A 23,063-nucleotide genomic window follows, 5' to 3' on the forward strand; every position below is an offset into this window, starting at 1 on the left:
TTAATAAAAAACGATATGCTTACGTCCTACAGAATATTTACTATACAACATGTGCCATGGAGATATGAACTCACATATCCGGATAGAAGAGCGCTACATGCTTCATGAGATGCACAACACTACGTTTACATGCAGACTGTCACTCTGTAAATAAACCCAGATGTTCAACACTGTGCTGCGAATGATGAACAACTATTTGTTCTATTTTAGGCAACAGATTCGGGGCAATAGTCTGGAAACACAGATATTTTCCACAATGTCCTCTTTACTAATCCAGACCTGGAATTTCCTCATATCCAATTCCATAAAGTTCCATCCTGCATAGAAACCTATACACCTGCAAACACACAAAGACATATCAACACAATACTGATTTATAGTGCATATTGTACTTTGAACGCTCCACACAAGCTCAGGTGACGACACCAGCTCCAGGATGGAAGTCATTAAAGTGAGTGAGGCCACTGCGTGTCGGTCCTGATTGTGTGTTTCAGACGTTCTTCAAGGTAACACAACATTTGTACCATTGGTCGTATATTAAATGGTTCATCATCGTCCTGCTGCAGAAACCAGCTTGACTGCATGAAACTTGCGATGGAGCGAAAACAACCGCAAACTTACAAACACACGTGTGGTACACACACACACACACACACACACACACACACACACACACACACACACACACACACACACACACACACACTAGAAAGCAGTGGAATAAAACTGCTGTGGATAATGGGCCTGACGTCAGGCGGCCCAATAAACCCAGCTCAGGTGTGGGTTTATTTTTCTTGGACCTATGAGATAAGTCATGAAATAAGAATCGCACCGACAGCCCCGCTGCTGCTCAATAAATCGCCACTCACACTTCAAGACTGTGTGGAGTACAACTGCTGTTCAAATAAACCCTGGCATCTCCTCCGCCCGCAGGGTATCCAGCCATCTGACACATGTGCCCACCTCGCCGCCGCCAACGGTGTAACAGCCACTAACGGTGTAACAGCTGATGATGTAACAGCTGCTGACGGTGTAACAGCTGACGGTGTAACAGCTGACGGTGTAACAGCTGATGATGTAACAGCTGCTGACGGTGTAACAGCCACTAACAGTGTAACAGCTGACGGTGTAACAGCCACTAACGGTGTAACAGCTGCCAACGGTGTAAGAGCTGATGGTGTAACAGCTGACGGTGTAACAGCTGATGGTGTAACAGCTAACGGTGTAACAGCTGATGGTGTAACAGCTGATGGTGTAACAGCTGACGGTGTAACAGCTGACGGTGTAACAGCTGATGGTGTAACAGCTGACGGTGTAACAGCTGATGGTGTAACAGCTGACGGTGTAACAGCTGACGGTGTAACAGCCACTAACGGTGTAACAGCTGATGGTGTAACAGCTAACGGTGTAACAGCTGCTGACGGTGTAACAGATGACGGTGTAAAAGCTGCTGACGGTGTAACAGCTGACGGTGTAACAGCTACTGACGGTGTAACAGCCGCTAACGGTGTAACAGCTGACGGTGTAACAGCTGACGGTGTAACAGCTGACGGTGTAACAGCCACTAAGGGTGTAACAGCTGACAGTGTAACAGCTGACGGTGTAACAGCTGCTGACAGTGTAACAGCTGACAGTGTAACAGCTGACGGTGTAACAGCTGCTGACAGTGTAACAGCTGCTGACGGTGTAACAGCTGACGGTGTAACAGCTGACGGTGTAACAGCTGACGGTGTAACAGCTGACGACGGTGTAACAGCTGCTGACGGTGTAACAGCTGACGGTGTAACAGCCACTAAGGGTGTAACAGCTGACGGTGTAACAGCTGACGGTGTAACAGCTGCTGACAGTGTAACAGCTGCTGACGGTGTAACAGCTGACGGTGTAACAGCTGACGGTGTAACAGCTGATGGTGTAACAGCTGACGACGGTGTAACAGCTGATGGTGTAACAGCTGCTGACGGTGTAACAGCTGACGGTGTAACAGCTGACGGTGTAACAGCTGACGGTGTAACAGCTGATGGTGTGACAGCTGACGGTGTAACAGCTGACGGTGTAACAGCTGACGGTGTAACAGCTGATGGTGTAACAGCTGACGGTGTAACAGCCACGACTCCGGCGGTCCGGTCCTCTGCAGCCGGGCAGGAGAACATCTGGACGGCACCAGAGGAGCTCGTTCATTGTGGGTTGAAGGAGAAAAAAAGAGTTTTATGCACTTGCTGTTGAGTCATGAGCATTGGACGTTATGAGGGTAGAGTCCACTTTACTAAAGTGATTACTTTATGTGCCTTTGGGTAAAATGAGCTAAACATAAAAAAGGCTTCATTACAGCGTATACCAGCTGCATACACCCATTTATAATGTGAGCTCTGGCTCCGACTGGCTCTCGGGTGGACCTGCGCTGTATGGAAGTTCAACATGCGATGCAAAGATCACGTGTCCGTCACAGCGAGACCATGACGAGGCAACTCACTGACGTTCACTGGGTCTCCTCACCATTAATCTATTGGATGTTATGGAGGATAAAATGTCAGGAAAAGGTGAAAAACACCCATGATGAAGTTCTAAAATGTCTTGTTTTGTCCACAACTGGAAGATACTGAGTGTACTGTGACTGAGGAGTAAAGAAACCAGGAACATATTCATATGTATGATGCTGGAATCTGAGAATTCAGACTTAAAAAAAAATATTATGAAGAAGATTATTAAAATAATTGGTGATTTAATAGCCGACAACTAAAGGGTTAATCTTTGAAACTATACGCGTGGTACTGAAAACATCTGCACACTGAGCAACACAGAGATAGAGTCAGCTGCTTTTTAGTGCAGACCCTCAGGATCAAGTCCTCATTGTACTTAACCGTCCTCCACCTCTCCGGAGCTAACGGGACCGTCTGGCCTTCTACCAGCGTTGGCTGTCCCCTGGTACTGACCTCGCTCTGCTGCTCTCAGGTTTCTACTCTTCCCAACCCTCCATAAAGTTAAGGGAGTGTGGGCGTGATGTGCGGGGCTGCTGGCTCACCCCGCGGCGACCCGCCCCAAATGCTTTACTGCGTCTGATTACATCTATTGCTGTGGACCACAGAGCAGCTCCCAGGGAGAGCGCCCCGGAGGCCCGGAGGCCCGGAGCGGTCCGCTGTGGTCGGGGTGCATCCGCATGATGGTGCACGCTGTGGGGAGAGGGAGCAACAAGGCCACGCTCTCAGTTCCCAGCCTGCTCCCCGACCCTCACCTGTGGCCTGGTGCCACAGGGCAATGTGCAGGCCTCTCTGTAAACGGAGCTGATTTGGGAATGGCACGGTGCCGCCGCTGCTCCCCGAGCTGACGGGAGCCAGATGAGCTGGTCTAGTCCCAGGCCGTGCTGGAGGTCTCATGGCTCGCCCACCATGGTGCTGAGGGCCTGCTGGGAAGACCTGGAGGGAGGTGATGGAGGTCAGAGATGCCTTTACTGGTGTGACAATGACCCGGATCATAGGCAAGATAATATGAAGAAACACTAAAAGAAAACCTCTGTATGTGCTGCTGTTTATTTAAAGAAAACTATTTAAAAAAAGGGCTTCATTACATGAAATGCATCGTAAGTGTAATGTCTCTAATACTCTTAATGCTGCAAATGATGGATGTGAGTTGTGGTGAAGACGAAGGTCAGGAGGAAGAGTCCCAGAACACAAACCCACAAAACTCCAAACAACAAAGTTCAAACCCGAGGACCAGACGTTCATGTCTGCTCCAGAGAACAATGAGAGATGACTGAACCTTCAAGACGCTGAACTCTTCACTGTGATCTCAAGTTGTGATAATTCCACTCTGGAATATTTACGGTTTCTGTGCAAATAAATTTCATTTTAAAAGCTTGTCTTTGTAAATAAAACATGTCGAGGAGCAAGGCCATATCTGATTAAAGAGATCCACCATAGCTGCTTCATGTGGAAATATGACTTTATCTCCTCATTTAATTAAATATAGTGACACAAAAGAATGAGCAAATACTATGGACCAGAAACTACAACCGCCCAGTCGGGTTCAGTCTAGTATTTAGGAGCCGGCCTGGAGGTCAAACCAGAGGTCATGAAGCTCCACCTGAGCTCCAAGGCCTCGCCCGTTACGCACAGGCTGCTTTTCAGTAATTAATCCTATATATCATTGAGTTATGTGACATTTCTGCTATAAAGCATCTGTATCGTCAGCAGAGTGCAGCTAAACGTTGGCAGTCTGTCCGAGTCATTCCTGTAAACGCTTTAAAAGCAGCTTTTATAAGCAACTCTGCAGGGGCACGGTGTGTGGCAGGAGGCATGCTGGGAAATGAGGCCGGTCCACCTGCTATTGTGTGTGTGTGTGTGTGTGTGTGTGTGTGTGTTTTTGAATTTGAACTTTTCAACACAAAACTAAATGATGGAAAACACTACAATATTATCCCTAACCAATGCAAAACTAAACTAAAAATATTATTAATAATAAATTAATACTACAGGATTGAGCAAATTACCAAAAACTAAATAACCGATAAACTAAAGTAGTTTAAGATATGTGAGGTGGATTTATCAGATGAGTTAAAAGAGGAAAGTATGAGACTCTGCAGCGTCTCCACATCCAGCCTCTGCATCATGACGCCACTAAAATATAATAAATACGCATTGATTACAATTTGAAAAGATAATATTGGGAATTCAGAAGAAGTGAGTAACTGTTTAATTGTGTGGCAGCAGCAACATCCTGCAGAGGGGATCCTGAATTATATATATATATATATATATATATATATATATATATATATATATATATATATATATATATATATATATATATATATATTCAGAAACACACATATGTGCCCCCTCACCACCGTAGCTGAAGTTTATTTGACTAGAAAATGACCTTCCTGGTGTTTAACATATCTCTGATATTGTCATCACCAAATATTTATTTGTAAAGGAGAGAACCTCTGAATGCCACATTTTTACACACACACACACACACACACACACACACACACACACAGACACACACACACACACACACACGTGTTTCTTAGAGTATTTCACACCCTGTGTGCAGTCTCCTGGGTGAGAGTCATCGTGGGTATTTGCATGATCATAAACATTATAGATTATGACTGTGTGATGTCATCATTTCACAAAATGACATCACACAGCGACTCGTTCACGTCTTCCACAATAAAGAGCGTGTTGTCCACTGGCCTCCTGGCTGCTGCTGTGAGGGCTCATGAGCTAGTGACTTTAAATCCATGTAGAGTGTCTTCGGTCCTCTTCAACCTGCAGAGGGTCACTCAGACCTGCATGTGTCCAACACTTGGCTCTGTCAGATAACTATTAATAAAAGCCCACAGAGCATTCTGGGTAATTGCTTTCCTGAGTTGCATCAGGCTGAACAATCAGACCCCAGATCATGACCTGATGTCTTCATGGCGCCCAGAGGGGAGCTCCACCACAACCCAACAGCCGGGGGGAGCAGCTCACCACAAGGGGGCAGTGATGCAACAAGGAGCTGCAGGAGGTCAGGGAGGCTCCTCATTAAGAGCTCCTGAGGAGCAGAGGAGGGACATGAGGGAGGGGGGGCACAAGGGGAAAGTTATGTCTGAGAATAATGGAGGATGGTTATGGCGCATAAACAACTGTAGAGAGCAGGAAATAACACTAAAGATTAAGGCCGGTGGCTGTCAAACAAAAGCAAGCTGCTTGAAAAGTTCATTTCCAGGACCACCCACCTGACTCCACCTGTAGGCCACAGAGCGCCGGATTCATGTGACGGTAAGAATCCTCGTTTCTAGTAACCTTCCAGTGAACGGCGCGCTGACCTTTCCTCTCTCTGAGTCCAACGTCCCAGCACAAACAACTCAAACAGATAAACTAAAAATATGAGCCCCGGCCTTTGAAAAGGCCGAACACACAGATGTGCTCACACACACACACACACAGGACCCACTGGCCTCCCAGAGAGCCGTCCCAGTGAGAGCACTGGTCCCAGAGGGAGGCGCCCTGTGTGTCTGCAGTGACCCGTTGCTTCAGCGTGTCCCGCCGGGCCGCCGGCCTCCATTGCTGTCGGCCGCGAGGCCGCGAGGCCGCTCGAGCCTCCTGGACGGTCGCACGCTGCGCTGCAGCGGCCCTCTTGTCTCTCGGTCTGGGTAATGGCTTTCACCGCCCGGCTTTTTCCACAAAAGGCAACAAAAATATTTCTGGGAGACGCTAATGGAAAATCTGTTAATGGGAAAGTTGAAAAAAAAAAATCTAATTTCCCATTCCACAACAAAGATATCCCTGTTACGCTGTTTACCGCCCGCGTGCTTTACTGCAAACATTCCACCCCAGTTCATGCCATCGCTGCCACGGACCCATTCCCAGTGTCTGTCTGCGCGTGTGTGTGTGTGTGTGTGTGTGTGTGTGTGTGTGTGTGTGATATTCTGCCAACACAGATGTCTCAGCCTGTACTGAACTCTCCTCCAACTCGCAGGTTTTCCTCTCGCCTGCCTTTAAGGACGCCTGCCAGAGGGCAAACCACGAAGAGCCCGATGACCAGTTGCAACACATGTGGGGAAGCAGAGACACACACACACCCTCACACACACACACATGAAGCCGATATTACTCAAGTACTTGCTACCAAACCGCAACCGATTCCAACTGGACACACACTCACTTCACCAATGAAATCCCTGCTGTGCCCTTCATCACTCTTCATCACTGTGTCTTCCCCACGACCCTCACACAGTAATTAGGTTTCCTGTCACTTGCTTTGTGTGTGTGTCTGTGCGCTCGCTTCAAAAGCTGCAAGTCATTACTCACAAGGAGACCACAAACAGCCACGATGCCGCTCTCTCTTCAAGTCCTGAGTGGTGTTTATGAATGCAGATCCTCAGCGTCCATGAAGCGTGGCGCTTTAGCTCGGCTGCTGTGGCTTCACGTTAGTCACTATTTCCTTGCCGGCGGTGCATCGCGCCTCGTGTGCAGACTTTTACACGTGCAGACTGACTCACAGTGTAGCAGGTGTGTCACAATTCGTCCTGCGTGCCTCTTTATAAAAGGGGGTCGGGATGAAACCCTGAAGCCGCATCATCGCGCGGCGCCTGAACCACAAGCTGCTTCCCTTCTGACGGGTTGAATGGAGATGAGAGAAGAAGAGCTCTCATGATATGAAGCTCGAGGCGAGCCGGTGTGAAGCTCCATCCTCCAGAGCGAGGCCGTGGCGTCTGCGTGTCTGGAGGCCGTCTCCGGCCCCCTGCTGCTCCACGCCTGCTGCTCCACACCTCCAGAGGGCAGGGGGTTGTCTCCACAGCCTCCACAGCCTCCACAGCGCCCCGCCGGCCGCTCCGCGCCCACGCGTTCACCCCGACCGCCTGCTGAGCGGATCTGTTGGATGTCACGCCGAGGCATCTTTGCTTTCAACGAGGCCGGCTCGGATCTGAGCCCAGGATTACACTAGATCATGCTGGATTTAGGGGCGGGCAGATCGCGGTAACCCTTAATTCTAAAACAATAGATCAATGCGTGGATTATAATTTATGGTTCTAAATCTGGAGATAAGCCTCTCCTTCACAGGGTGAGCTGCTGGCTCCGGCCTCCACAGAGGAAGCTCCTGTGAAGGTCTGTGATAGCGGAGGAGGACTGCAGGCTGATAACAGAGGTGTGAACAGCAGCGTGAGCTTGTCACCGCAGGGGGCTGGAATGACAGACCATCAGAGGTGAGAGGGTTACACGGCTGGAGCTCTGGGAAGCGTCACACCAAGCCGTCATCACGTCCTGTCATGTGGGGAACGGCTACCTGCACATGGACTCACTGCCATGGGGGTTCCTGCATCACTGTTAGTGTTCCTGCAGCATCTGTCTTCACAACGCATCATGCATGTGCATCATGCATCACGCATCATGCATCACGCATCATGCATCACGCATCACGCATCATGCATCATGCATCACGCATCATGCATCATGCATCATGCACTCCTGCTGTGTTTTGTAATAGGTTTGATTGCTGAGAACTACTGAGTCATGATTTCCTTCTTTAATTGTATATTACTCTTTTACACTAACATATTGTTTGAATTGTAAAAATTGCATAAAAGAAATTGGTTTCTTGGTAACTTTGCTTTTTTTCACTGAAAGCTTCAATTTCTACCAATACAATATATATATATATATATATATATATATATATATATATATATATATATATATATATATATATATATATATATATTTATATATATATATATATATATATATATATATATATTTATATATATTTATAAACTGTATGAATAATATATATATATATATATATATATATAAATTATTTTTTATAAATAAAATAGACTTAAATAAATATAAAATAAATAAATAAAATGTGCTTTTTCAAAGATGACAGAAAGGTTGAAATAAATGTGAAGATTCTAATTTACTGAAATAAAAGTGAGAACACAGTACAGTCTTAACTTGTCCTCATAATACCCAGATGAAAGAATGACGTCATCATAACTAGAGCATGAACACATGTGAGTCGTCCTGCAGCAGGTTGGTGCTGAGTCGCTCTGGACTCAGTCTCCTTGCACCAGTAGAGGTGCTGCTGGGACTCCACACAGCTCCCCAGCTTGAGCCATGAGTCCACCATGTGACCCCCCCCCCCCCCCCCCCTCCTGCTTCTTATCACACCCCGTCCTGTCCGTGGTCCGGCCTCACACCCCTCCTCACACGTTGTGAAAAGCACGACGGGTTGACCTCTGACACGTTAATCGACTGCATTAAAGAGCCTCTTAGCGCGAGCCGATGGACTGGGCAGATTGTCCTGACAGGGCGACTGACTGACTGGCCCGGAGGCTCAGACGGATCCGGGAGCAGCGGCGCTGAAAGGCCGTCGCCGACACGTCGGAGGTGGCAGAGGTGGTGGGAGAGTGTTGGCCATCACAGGGCTTACAGATTAGCCGGGCTTACTCGTTCAGTACGGGACCTTCCACACTCTCAGGACGCTCACACCGCCTGGAGGCCCCGCCCCTCAGGCGGAGGCCCCGCCCCTCAGGCGGAGCCGCCTGTCACACGCTGATGGAGGTGAAAGGGTGAGCGTGAGTCCATGATCCTGTAATGTTGGACAACTTCACAAAGAGCCGCCAACAACAAAGCCACACATGCACCAAAAGCTTTTGACCGTCCCGCTCCAGGACCTTCACCACAACACCAAGAGACTCAGACTTTCCTTTGAGTTGCATGATTTGTAACAAGCGGTGAAGAGACGCATGACAAAAGTATGCAAAGTGCACCGAAAGGACGGCGGCGCAGTCAGAAAATATGCTCATTAATCAGAGATCAACGTGCTGATGAAGCAGGATGAAGGAGCGAGAGCCTCCAACACTGAAACAGGCTGAGATGCGAACTCACGCTGCACTGTGAGGGCGACCAGGGAGCAGCCAAAAAGCCACTGGAGCTGGTGTTTCCTTTAAACTCTACGTCGAGGGACGTGTGTGTGGACACGAGGCCTTTTATGAACAGATGACACCAACAGTGGGGAGCGTAGACAACAATAGTTAAATGTTGGTTTGCAGCCTGCTACAAGCTCCTCAAGTCATGATCTGTTGGCTCGTACACAGGGATGTTGCATCTCTGTGGAGCGCACAGCGCCACCCAGCTCTCTGGACGAGGTCACAGGCCTCCCATGCTCACAAGCAGACAGGCCATCCATCTCCCCGAGTGCAGCGCACACTGGATTTAGTGCGTGCACCTGGCCAGTGATCCTCTGGAAGCAGTGACACTTTAAAACAGAGCAGACTCCTGCAGCAGTCCATCAGCGCCCGCAGCTTCCTCCCTCATGCTGTCAACCCGTCTGCAACATGCTCTGAGTTCCTACAATGAGGTGTCAGCCTCTCGTGAGTCCACAAAGTCTCATAAAGGATTGTACATTGAACATATTCAACTCCATGGACCACCATGACGCACCAAAGAACTGCTGCCTTCAGGTAACCGTGTAAACGACCAGCGTCTCCACGATGACGCCCCCTGAGCATGAAGGAGTGCGTGTTCATGAGGATTGTAAAGCATGATTAACGCTCCAATAATACCACATAAGACCACATGCCCCGCCCCCAAAGGAGCTCCACAAAGGAGAGGCTTTAGTACCAACCACCAGAGGCTGAAGACTGTAGAACAATACGTGTTAAAAAGATAAATCCAGTATGAAAACGTCTGTCTGCAGCAACAGGAGGAGCTGAATAAGTACAGTGGTTGAGTAGATATCGTAGTGGTACACAGAAGCAATTAAAACTGAAACGAATGGAGGCATCATTCGCTGTATGAACAACTTTAGCAATATTAGCCAATACTTTGTGGAAGGTTAGTGTCAGCTTAAATGTGAAGTGTCATTCATACGAGGTTCACACACTCAAAACACGATGAAACATACAACTCATCAGTGGAAGTAAGACTTCTCAGACGGGTCTGCACCACCACTAGTCTGTGTGTGTGTGGCTCACTTATCATATCTCTTCTACCTGATCATAGGAACCACGCTCAGATAACCTGCTGCTCCGAGACGCTGAGCTACACAAACACCAGTGGATTTGTGTAACGCTTCAACACCATAAAAGGCAAAACAACCTCACAGTGACACACCACCGACCTACAGGACCTCCTCTGCCCCCGTGTGTGTGTGTGTGTGTGTGTGTGTGTGTCTTGATGCTGTAATGACCCTTCACTGCATCCGTGCTGCACGGGGTTGACAGCGGCTCCGTGCTGCAGGCGGTGTGTGTTTGTGGCGTGGTGAATGTGCGTGAGTGTGTTTCCTGTCTGTGCGGGTGTGTGACATCCACCTCCACTCGTCACACACAGCAGCCGGCTGCTGCTGACCAGCACGGCAGAGCCTCTGACCATCTGCAGCAGTTTAACATGCAGATGGCCACCAAACAGCGACACACTGCCCGTTCTCCATGCGCACACAGACGCAGGCAGACTTTAAGTGCACCCCGCTGCTTTCATGTCGCTTTAATCAGATGAGTTAGCCGCCTGCTGGTTACCGGCCAGCGAACCCATGGTTCAGGCGTTCATGCCTTCCATACAGAAAGTGTTGGAACATCTTGAAGCCACAACGGCACTGCTCGGCCCAAACCCTCCACTCGGCCTCCAAACACCGGCCAGCTGCACCCGTTTGGTCACAGACATGAAACCACGCCGCATGGCGCCCACGGCAGAGGCCAGAGAAGCAGGGCCCCTCACGGTGGAGTCCAGGTCCTGGTCCTGGTAGTGAAAGTCCTCACAGAAGCGAGGCCGTCCCCGACAGGCTGGGCGTCAAACCCCCATCCCAGTGCAGACAGCTTGTGCAGTCTGAAAGCTGATTGAGCTAACACACACACACACACACACACACACACACGGCGGGTACGGACACACATTAGCCACAGCTCTCAAAACACCGGGTTGGATTTCGTGGTAAAATGTTTTCCTTATTAATGTTGGTAATGAGCGTGTTGCCAGGTCGGTTTCCATCCCCCCCCCGTGTCTGATCTCAGAGATCTGGACGGCCAGAAAGTGTGTTTATGAGTCACGACTTAATCACAACCTCTTGCTTTGGGGCAGAGCTCTTTTTTTTTTGGCCCTATTATTTCTCTTCCTGTGAGAAGAAAAGGACTCCCAGAGAAGCAAAGGGCGTCAGTAACCCCCAGAACCTCGATGCTGCCGATAAGGACGCAACCGATCCGCTGGAAACACGGGCTGCAGGGAAGGCGAGGTCAGAGGAAGGTAAACAGAGGTGCACAGGCTGCAGCAGCGCCTCTCGCTCTGTGAAGTAGGAAAAACAAGGCGGAGAGAGCAGAGAACGAAGTGCTCAGAGTCGGACAAGTGGCCATAAAGTTGAAGATGACCAGTCACGAGGCCGTCAGAAACACCCGGGCTCGGGTTACCAGGGGAGGCTGCAGGGGCCAAGGGAGCAGGATGCTCTCCTCACCCAAGACACCATAACTCTCTCTGGGCCAGAGCCGCTGTCACCGCAGCCTCCCCTGGATGGAAGCTTCCAGATCTGCTTACATGGACAACTTCCATTAACATTCCTGCCAAGCTGGCAGGAGAGAGAGCGAGGGTTAAGTGGGGTGAGAGGGTGAGAGGAGAGTCACAGCAGGAGGGTGAAGGGGTGTGGTGACCAAAGGAGAGGTCAGAGAGAGAGAGAGAGAGAGAGAGAGAGAGAGAGAGGGAGGATACCTGGTCTGTATCCTGGTGCAGAACGACACTAAACCACTGACGATAACACCACTTACAGGTCTTAATGTTGTTGCTCTGATCTTACGTCTGTTTAGAGAGTGTGTGTGTGTGTGTGTGTGTGTGTGTGTGTGTGTGTGTGTGTGTGTGTGTGTGTGTGACATTCAAGCATTTAGAAAGAAGCATTTAAACAAAAGAGTTACATAAAATAAAAGCAAAGCCTTCTTTTTTTCTAAATATTTCTATATTTCTAAATATTTCTGCCTTGATGTGTCGGCAGGTAGAGCAACCAGCTGAGCTCAACCAGGGGTTCATATGAAGCTCCTAATGAAGGCGTTATAATCCTCGCAGCATGCAGAAAAGCAGAATGCGATCAGCTGGCGTGCGGCGCAGAGCGCAGCAGCCGCCTGCAGTTACAGCCGAGAGGAACCAGATCGTACCTTAAAGCTCTGGAGGAGGGAGGAAGCTGCTCTGTACTGAAAGAGAGAAATGAACGCTGACGTGAAGATGAGGCTCATGCGTGTCCTTCATCACGGAGACGTTCAGCTCAACGAGCCGCTGCTCTGACGTCAGTCGCTTCAAAGACTCTGGAATCCATTTGACCGTTTAACAGAATAATCTCATGGTTATTGTGACGTGAACGTGACACACAGTGTTGCTCTGGCCGGCCGGCACGCAGGGGGAGGGATTCATATGCTGAGAGATTAATATACAGCACAGCACTTAACAATAAACAAGCAGAAGGTTTAGGGCCATTTCAATGCAACTGAGATGTTTCTTGCTGATGAAGCACCTGGCAGGAGGAACGGACCGCTGATGCAACGCAGAAGCTCAAAGCTAAACAACTTGTTTCTTCACTTTTTTTAAACTGAATTACGACGTCTTGCCTGCCAAATACAGAGTTTAGTACGTGACATTCATCAAGGCAAACTATTTAGAAAACCTATCAGATGACGTCATTCATTTCAAACTTTTAAAAACACAAAGATCTCCCACTTCATGCCGCCCTGAAAGTCCTTCACATGGACACAAGAGGAACAGGTTAAGTTGAATTGCTGGAGGTTAAATGGCGTTTTTAAGATACGTCCTTTGAACGAGGTGCAGCGACCTGTCGTCCTCGCTGCAGTCTGAAGACACAGCGCTGCATGTGTTCAGCGCAGCGAGCCGGTCGGACCTGCTCGTCTCAGGACTGAAGACGAGGGAGAGCGCGTGCACAGCAGGAAGGGGAGCTTCTGTATCTGGTGGGATGAAGATGTGCCGATGGAGGGGAGCGCTGTGAGAGGCAACGAGCCAGAGAGCTTGTAATTGGTGCTGTTGGGAGTCTGCTGTGAGCCAGTTGTATGGTGAGGATTCAACATCAGTGTGGCTTGTGTCACATTCCATCCTTGACTGAGCCTCACTTGCTCTGGTTCCTACCGGCTGATTCTCTTAATTGCTTTGCCTTTTTTTATTTTTTCATTCTGTGAGAAATCTCCCTCGCCGCCACCGCCATCCGGCCCGAACCCACACCACAGCCCCATCACCGCCATCAGCTTAATTAGCTTCATTAATTGTGTCTTAACACAGAAATAATACCCACATCGCCATCAAAAGACATTTCCAAGAGCTCCAACCCCTTCATCACATTTAAACTCCTCTTCCTCTCAACCGCCTTGTCAGCTCTTCATCCTCACTGCTGCTGCTTTATGTGGCCCTGTGCTCAGCCCGCTAACTTTAATACCCCCCCTCCTCTTTCTGTTCTTTTGAAGAGCTGACGCTGCTGCGCGGTAAAGCTTTTCACCCACTGTGTGCACATCTCATATGGCCAACCGTGCAGCCTGGGAAAATGAGCATGGAGCGCGGGACAAGAGGGGAGGAGGAGGAGGAGGAGGAGGAGGAGGAGGAGGGCCGCGGCAGCTGAGCTGTGAAGAAGCTAATGGGCTCTCATCCCCTTCCCACGCCCACCGCGTGTTTTGCGATGGCCACTGGAGCGGTGGAGGCACATATTGGTTTGGCTACCGGGACAGAAAACTGCAGAAAACTTCAACGCCGCCGACTCGGCATCCGCTCTGAGCGCCGGCGCGACTCCGTATGAATCAGTAACCAGCCTCTAATCACGCGGGGAGCCGGTTGATCTCCCTCACAGCCGGGACGAGACGAGAGACAGACGCTGATGAACCGAGTGTGACGGACAGGGAGCCACAGATGCATGCTGGGAGAGGCGCGAGGGAGGGAACGTCTCCATCGTGGAGACGAGTGCTGAGCCACGGCCGTCACATCGGCCCACCGGCACGGTCCATCACGAGGACATCAGTTATTTCACGTCATGTTTAAAGCCGATTCAAACCTCCACAAACACGTGTTTGAATCCCAGAAGGAGAAAGAACGTAAGATGTGTTGTGACGGGCAGGAGCAGAACGTACGGGTAGATCAAACTGACCTCCCTGCAGTGTGCGTAACCACAGGTCTCACTGGTGAGAATGAACCTCCACACAGAACGCTGAGCTGATCCGGTGGGAAGCCAATTGTTTGGATTGTGCTGCGCGACGTTTGATCCGACGGTGTGGAATGCAGCGACCTTTGATCCGGTGACAACCTTCAATTAGAAAAGGTTAACCAAAGCGACCTCCTGCAGCCCTGCAGCCCTGCCGGACACGGGACTCAGTGTGCAAACAGGCCGCATGCTGCACACAGAGACCTGGATCACCGCTGTCCACAGGCGGCCTGAAGGCACTGTTTCAGCTTCAAACCCGTGAAAACTACACTAATTACCTTCTTCTTTACTTACCAGTGATGAATGAATAAACTTAAAGGATACAGCTGGCTGAGTACTCTCCCTCCCGCTCTCTTACTAAAGAGCTTAACTTGTAATTACTCATTGTAATAACTCTGCAGTCACACAGGAATTTGAAATGATGGGAGTGTATAGACCTGGAGGAGGGGGGCGGGGGGGGGGGGGGGGGCTTCACTGAATGCCTCACTGACAAACATTACAAATGAATTGCACCTTAGCGGGAAATGAATCAGGGTGCCCTGGGAATTACATGACGCCCAGTAGCTGACAAGCTAGATTACTATTTTCCAGCTGCTGAGCAACCAAAGGGAGAGCATCCCCACAAAGGAGGACCTGCAGGAACCGGCTGACGAGAGGCGACTTCAGGTGTTCTCGGGTTGAGTAGAAGTTTAAAACATGAACGAGACGCTGCTCACCTGTTGCTGAACAGACGCGCTGCCAAAGACACCGAAGATATTCAATCTGTACCGAGATGCACCTCTTTGACCCGTGAGAAGAGAAGAAAAGGTTTTCAGAACAGAAACAATACATTCACCAAGAGACTCCTGTGGTTGTATAGAAGTCTATGCTTCATGTGTTAAAGCTGCATTCTCTCTCCTGACCACCAGGGGGCGACTCCTCTGGTTGTATAGAAGTCTATGCTTCATGTGTTGAAGCTGCATTCTCTCTCCTGACCACCAGGGGGCGACTCCTCTGGTTGCATAGAAGTCTATGCTTCATGTGTTAAAGCTGCATTCTCTCTCCTGACCACCAGGGGGCGACTCCTCTGGTTGTATAGAAGTCTATGCTTCATGTGTTAGAGCTGCATTCTCTCTCCTGACCACCAGGGGGCGACTCCTCTGGTTGTATAGAAGTCTATATAAGTGACTCTACTTCTCTCTTGATGTATTCCCTCAGTAAACATTGTGAACATCAGTTTATGTCTCAATCTCTAGTTTCTAGTCTTCTTCTATACAGCATGATGTTCATTTAATACATTATGGGCTGTTGGAGTCAAACAGACCATAATAAGGGGGCGCTTTAGGGGCGGGGCTACCAGGTGATGGACGTTGTTGAAAAGACAAACTGCTGTGGCATCAGAAGACGTCCTCAGTGGAGCGTTTTGGGGATACTTCCTCATGGAGGTCCGTGATGCTGCCGGCTCATCAAACAGCAAAGAAACACTAAAACTCCTGAACGCAGACATGCGGCAGGTAAACTTCAGCCTTATAGAGAGAGTTGTTTTTGAGTATTGAGCCAACAACCTGAGGGAAGTGGATGGAAAAGGTGAATTTATGACATTAATGCACCAGAAATGTGAGAAAAGAGCCCATCTTTAATGCCGCCATTAGCTCTTTACAGCGCTCTTCTTCCTGAAGCCCATGAGCTGATATCATCTCCACGTTCACACGATAGCTCCTCCTCTCGTTGACCCAGAACGACCTCTCTTCACACTCAAAGACCTTCATCTCCTTCTGACTCACACACCGTGATGCCCAACACCAGAGCCTCAGTTTGACCGCTGTGTTCCTGCAGTCGGCTGCTGAACCTCCCCTCTTTATGACCACCATCATTTTCATTGATTCACGTTTACAGTATTTGTCCTGGCGCTGCTAGCTGCTAGCTGTGTTATGTTTGACTCTCCCAGAGTCCCAATTTGTTATTTCTATTCCGTTTTCTGTTTGGCTGTCCTCTGTTTCTTTACTGTTGCTACGACCAACTCCCCCCACTGGGATCATTAAAGTCTCGTTTGCTTCCATCGACTCTCCGGCACAAACCCCCAAGAACATTTTGAGGATCTGCAGCTCTGATAAACTGAGATAATCGTTCTCAGGATGTTGGTGACATGTCCGATGGCGAGCGGCCGCATGGGAGCAGTGATATCATGAAAGGCCATGAAAGGTCGCTGCCCCTCAGCCTCACACTGCCGCCGGCCTTAAGCACTGTGAGAGTGGCCTGAGGAGCCCGACACTTCACAGATGAACAGCTCCAGTAATGGGCCGTGATTGACCTCAATAGCCGGCTCCGAGCGGGTTCCCTCGGGTCTAATCTCTGCATTACAAGCTCCGCTTCACACACACTGACTGACGCGATGAGAGCGGCCGCCTTGAAGATTAGACGGACTGTCGAGGAAGTTATGAAGTGCTTCAGCAAATAAACAAATGGAACAACGCCGACCAGAGGAACTAAAAGTAACGTTGAGATGGGACGTATATATATATATATATATATATATATATATATATATATATATATAGTCAGTATTTGTCTATCAAATATGTGTTAAAAAAGTTTTGGTCGGTTCCCAACTGCTACAAAAATGATCACATTTCAAGAGGAGCTGAAGCTTTTCTCACAGGGATGTAAAAGAGATGTATTTTTAGTCTGGTTGGGTGTACTGTCGGCCCGTCAGCCAGAGAGCTCAGGCAGCAGCTTAAAGCCATCAGGCTGCTGCCTGAGACAAAGCCAGACTGTTGATTTAACACTCAATGGAGTGAGTGAACACATGCAAAGGAGGGAAAAGGAGCATGATAGATGGACGGACCGGAGCACGGCAGGCCTTTGAAAGATGGTAATGGAGGAGGCTACCAGGGGACATCCCAGAATTCACACCCCATCTACGGTGTCGGCGCGCTCGCAGGCCGCGGCTTCAGAGACGGCGGCGAGATCACGTGTGGCAAGTGTTTCCAAGCCAACGCATGCGAGCGTGGTGTGTGTGTGTGTGTGTGTGTGTGTGTGTGCGTGAGAAACGGCCAGATCAAAGTCAGGTGGCGCTTCATTCCCACCTGCTCTCATTAGTGTGTCTGGTGTCCGGGCCGTGAGTCCTGCAGGATCCCACCTGTCTGTGACCGCTGTGCAGAGCTCTCGCTCGGCTGTTGGTGAATGTGTGTGTGTGTGTGTGTGTGTGTGTGCATTGACACTAACTCTTTACGCCACAGTGTAAACAAAGTAGTTCAGCGTTGAAAAGCTTAACTCCGTATGAAAGTTAAACGCTGGAACAGTTCTCCTGCTTCCATCTGTCTAATATGAACAGTAATTGAGGAGAAAGAAAACAGCTTTAGTATCTATTAGGGACTGAAACATGTTTAGTATTACCGCACCCGGGGAATTCTCCAGGGATTAATTCCATGTAGCTTTTTATAATTCCCTCCAATATATATATTTAAATTAAGATTAAAGATCACTTTGTTCCCCTATTCCCACAGCTCCCCGGCCTGGTAGAGAGATCAAACCGGAGCGCTTTATGGGGAACATCTTTAACATTTGCTCTGCTCTCCGTGTGCTTGATTAAATGTAACGTTTTCAGATCCCAGAGTTCTGAGAAAAGCATAAATCATTGTCTCGCAGCTGCTGGCGTGCCTGGGGAGAACACATGCTATCCCTCACTCGCTCTCACTTTCTGGTCTTCTCTGTGATCATAAAGCCCACCCGACCCGCTGGCCCCTCCCCCCTGGTGCTGGGGTGGTAGTGGGGGGGAACACCTGCAGGCTGCCGCTCACCCAGAGGTTCGGCATGAACCCCGGCTCCTCGCACGGCCTCTGGCCCTCCGCCCCCTCGCGCCGGCCCCGTCCGAGGCCCCTTAGTCGCTCCCATCCATCAGCGCTGACGGGCCCGAGACCGAGCCAGGGAGCAGAGCCAGCAGCCGGCCGGCCGGCCAGCCGCCGGCCGGGGATCGAGATGATCAAGCTGTCTGTTGAGCGGTCCTGATGATTTACGCTCGGGAGGTCACTCGCAGTGACACGGCCAAGCATTTCTGGTCCTTGTGATCTTTGCTCAACTCTGATTAAATCCACAAATCATTTGTAGATCTAATATCGGCCGAGGAACACGGGCATCCGTCCCGGGATGACGTGTCGCTGGCGCTCAGCTGGGCCCATGAGCAAGGCTGACCTGCGCCCCTCCGATCCAGGGATCCATCCTGGACCGACTCCTCCTGCAGCCGCCTCGCTTCCCGCTGGACAAAGCCATCGATGTCCCATCATGCATCGGGACAGAGCGCGAGCATGAGAGGGAGAGGGGATGAAAAAGAGAATGAAAACACTTTGATTCGGTGCCACTGCCACAAAAAAAAGCCTCTTATCTGGAGCTGCCGCTCAGTTCGGAGCCTGGGACTGTCAGGTTGTGACGCGAAGGGTTAACGGCTCCATGAGAAACTGCTGTACGCCTTTGCATCTATAAAAGAGGCCGTTTCAAAGCGGGGCTGCTGCGTTAAAACCCACGCCTTTAATTGTGTTTAATTTATTAGAATGTTCCAACCTCAAACGCGCTGAATGGAAACACATTGGGGTCGGGATCCGCAGGAGTTCTGCAAGTGCACGGGGACTCCCACCAACCGCCACCGACCCAATCTCATCATTTTCTAAGTAAGCTGGAATTTCACTTTTACTGGTAAACAATTAGACAGGAAACAGATGTCACTGGCCGCGTTTGAAAGGAGCGAGCGAGCGAGCGAGCGAGAGAGAGAGAGGGTTCAGACGTGAGCGCTGCCGTCCTGAAGCCGGACCGCGCGGCGGCTCGTCTGACGGCCGCCGCGTGTGGAACGTGAACATTCCCCGACGGCTTTGAGGTTCGATCTAAAAATGTTTGAGGCCGACAACTGTGTCGTACAAAGAGGTCGTGACAGGAGCGCTCTCTGGAGAGCGTGTGATTGGCTGCTGCTGCAGAACCGAGACAACTGTATTGTATCAGAAGAAGAAAAGAGAAGGGGAAGACGTGGGGGAAATGGCCTCTGGGATGAATTAAAGGATCCATAAGGAGCGCGCTGGCAATTTCCAGAGCCTGTCACGTCCTCTAAGAAATGAGAGGACGCAGGGATCACACATCCATGACCTGAGGGAACCGCTGAGGCAGGGCTTCCCTCCACTTACAATCAACCGCAGTCAATCACCTCCAGCCAAAACAAGGCCCACGTACGTGTGAGCGTGGTTTCATGTGAGTCGATGCCCCCCCTCTTCAAATAAACATCACGGTTGGAGGATCGGGCGGACCGTCCGCCGCTCGGCCGGGCTTTCACGCTGCATCCCGACAAAAGAACCAGAAGCGACTAATCAAATGAAAGAAGGAGTATAAAAGTTGATTGCGGCTCATTATGGTAATGTGTTCGGCATGTCCGTGGTGTACGGGGTGAGCGCTCCTCCTCCTGCGTCGGCCCCACGCTGCATGCACAACCATCACGCTGCAAGAATTCGCTAAATGGAATCAACGAGGCCACATGGGAGGAATGAAATGCGTTTGATGCCGGGGCCAAGCGCCGCAGCGATTCACAAATGTCATGATCACAAAAAGACGTGGAGCGTCTCGAGCCGGGCCCGTGAGAGCGACAGGGCGCAGCCCGTTTGGAGTGGTGCTGCTCCACCTTTCATCTCCGGCCGAATGAGGCGTCGCATCCATCATCCCATTAGCAGCCAACAGGCTGCCCGTCACCCTGCGCATGACAGCGGGGACATGTGGACGACCCGGAGCTTTGATGTGAGCCTGACCACCAAACACAGGCCGAGAAGGAGACACACACACACACACACACACACACACACACACACACACGCAGAAACGTTCCAGCCTGGTGATATTGTTACTGTCAAGCCTGCTGCTGTCTCCAGCTTTGCCTGAATTGACAGGTATATTGCAGATAAAAGAAAGATTTCTGGCAGAAATACTGTGTGTGTGTGTGTGTGCGTGTGTGTGTGTGTGTGTGTGTGTGTGTGTGTGTGAGCTGTTCAGCAGCGCTCTGTATTAAAAGTAAAACTTGTTCCTTTAAATTGCTCCTCATCCATCGGAGCCGTGAGGAACTCGCGATGCAGCGACGGACTTCTTGCAAACAAGGAAAGGAACAGAGGAGCAGGCTGAAGAGCAGAAAGAGAGAGAGAGAGAGAGAGACACGCAGACAGAGTGGGGAGAGAGAGAAACAAAGAACATTAAGCACAGAAGAGGGGAGAGTTTGAGGCAGCGATGAGAAGGAGTGCAGGCCTCCACTGCTGCACATCTGCTGGAGATATAGCCGGTGCTTCTGGGAGTCACCCCTCCTTCCTCCTTCCTCTCCTTTCCTTCTCCCCCTCTTTTTCGCTTCCTTTAGGTCTTCTGGTTTGTGTTCAGATCAGGTTTTAATATTTAAAAATATGTACTGTCTTTATGAGCCATTGCTTTGCTGAAATAATATGCTCCCTAAATCAAAGTAATAGTCGGAGGCGGCGCACTAAATACAATCCACCAGAGTTTCCTCAAAGGATCCGTCTCTGTCTGCAGAGGATCGAGCGCAGACGCAGCCAAGACGCAGCCAAGACGCAGCCAAGACGCAGCCAAGACGCAGCCAAGACGCAGCCAAGACGCAGCCAAGACGCAGCCAAGACGCAGCCAAGACGCAGCGCAGACGCAGCCAAGACGCAGCCAAGACGCAGCCAAGACGCAGCCAAGACGCAGCCAAGACGCAGCGCAGACGCAGCCAAGACGCAGCCAAGACGCAGCCAAGACGCAGCCAAGACGCAGCCAAGACGCAGCCAAGACGCAGCGCAGACGCAGCCGCTCAAACACACTCTAAACACACTCTGGTGTCCTGGCAACTCGCTGGGTGTGTGTTCCCCGGCCGTGCCCGTGTCGCTGGACGAGCGCGTCCTCTTCGTCCTCTTGGCTGCAGGGCGTCCTCTTCGTCCTCTTGGCTGCAGCGTGTCCTCTTCGTCCTCTTGGCTGCAGCGCGTCCTCTTCGTCCTCTTGGCTGCAGCGTGTCCTCTTCGTCCTCTTGGCTGCAGCGCGTCCTCTTCGTCCTCTTGGCTGCAGCGTGTCCTCTTCGTCCTCTTGGCTGCAGGGCGTCCTCTTCGTCCTCTTGGCTGCAGCGCGTCCTCTTCGTCCTCTTGGCTGCAGCGTGTCCTCTTGGCCGCAGCGTGTCCTCTTCGTCCTCTTGGCTGCAGCGCGTCCTCTTCGTCCTCTTGGCTGCAGCGTGTCCTCTTCGTCCTCTTCGTCCTCTTCGCCGCAGCGTGTCCTCTTCGTCCTCTTGGCTGCAGCGTGTCCTCTTCGTCCTCTTGGCTGCAGCGCGTCCTCTTCGTCCTCTTGGCTGCAGCGTGTCCTCTTCGTCCTCTTGGCTGCAGCGCGTCCTCTTCGTCCTCTTCGCCGCAGCGCGTCCTCTTCGTCCTCTTCGCTGCAGCGTGTCCTCTTCGTCCTCTTGGCTGCAGGGCGTCCTCTTCGTCCTCTTGGCTGCAGCGTGTCCTCTTCGTCCTCTTGGCTGCAGCGTGTCCTCTTCGTCCTCTTGGCTGCAGCGCGTCCTCTTCGTCCTCTTGGCTGCAGCGCGTCCTCTTCGTCCTCTTGGCTGCAGCGCGTCCTCTTCGTCCTCTTGGCTGCAGCGTGTCCTCTTCGTCCTCTTCGTCCTCTTCGCCGCAGCGTGTCCTCTTCGTCCTCTTGGCTGCAGGGCGTCCTCTTCGTCCTCTTGGCTGCAGCGTGTCCTCTTCGTCCTCTTGGCTGCAGGGCGTCCTGTCCTGTGATTGGCTGCTGGGGACATGCAGCCGGCGGTGGAGCGTCTGCAGCGTACTCGCCTCCCTCCCTGCGCTCTGAGCTGCAGCTGCATCTCCTCCTCGCCGCCTGAAGCCACCTGAGGGCCGGCTCTATCTCCGTCTCGGCGCTGACATGTTTAAGGGCCCCGGGGCCTCGATACGCCTCAAGTCAAGGCCACGCAATGAATCTCCGCAGCCCCGCGTTAAAAATGATGTACAGTTGTGAGTGTATTGTATTGTTTTACATTGTCGCCCCTGGGTGCTCTGCTGGGAGAGATAACAGCCCAGAGAACTTTAAGAGACTCACCTTTTAGAGACTGTCAAGCACGTGGACTTCCAGCGGCATCGCTCCTCCCTGCAGCCCAGCAGAGCGGCCGACAAGAGAAGGAGGTACGGCTGCAGGTGCGTGAGGACAGGCTGACATTCACGTCCTGGTGCGCAGGAGGACGCTCGACAGACATGTTCAGCTCCAGCGAGCGCCGGGACAAACCTGGCTGTCGCTGAAGAGATGTGCTCTGAGGACGCGATGAGAAACTGCAACCCGACATCAGCGCAGCCCTCCAGGGCAACGCTGGTAGCGGTTAGCTGCCGTTAGCTGCCGTTAGCTGCGGTTAGCTGCCGCGCTGACAGAGACTAACTGCTGTTTAGAGA

General features: G+C 50.8%; 1 protein-coding gene across 2 annotated transcripts in view; it reads right to left on the minus strand.

Annotated features, from left to right (window-relative positions):
- Positions 1 to 23,063, minus strand: part of LOC137780855 (intermembrane lipid transfer protein VPS13B-like) — a 297,025-nt gene that overhangs the window by 187,507 nt on the left and 86,455 nt on the right. Inside the window, exon 20 of one of the 2 annotated variants that reach the window (XM_068569156.1) lies at positions 18,702 to 18,889. The exons of the other annotated variant lie outside the window; for it this stretch is intronic. Within the exon in view, the coding sequence (XP_068425257.1) occupies positions 18,744 to 18,889 (146 nt within the window). The 3' untranslated portion in view covers positions 18,702 to 18,743. Of the gene's footprint in view, positions 1 to 18,701; positions 18,890 to 23,063 lie in introns of those variants that run through there. 2 annotated transcript variants of the gene reach the window in all.

The sequence above is a fragment of the Clinocottus analis genome, unplaced genomic scaffold (genome assembly GCF_023055335.1).
Source record: "Clinocottus analis isolate CAN_PGR_092001 unplaced genomic scaffold, fCliAna1.0.p SCAF_9, whole genome shotgun sequence".
Taxonomy (NCBI): Eukaryota; Metazoa; Chordata; class Actinopteri; order Perciformes; family Cottidae; genus Clinocottus; species Clinocottus analis.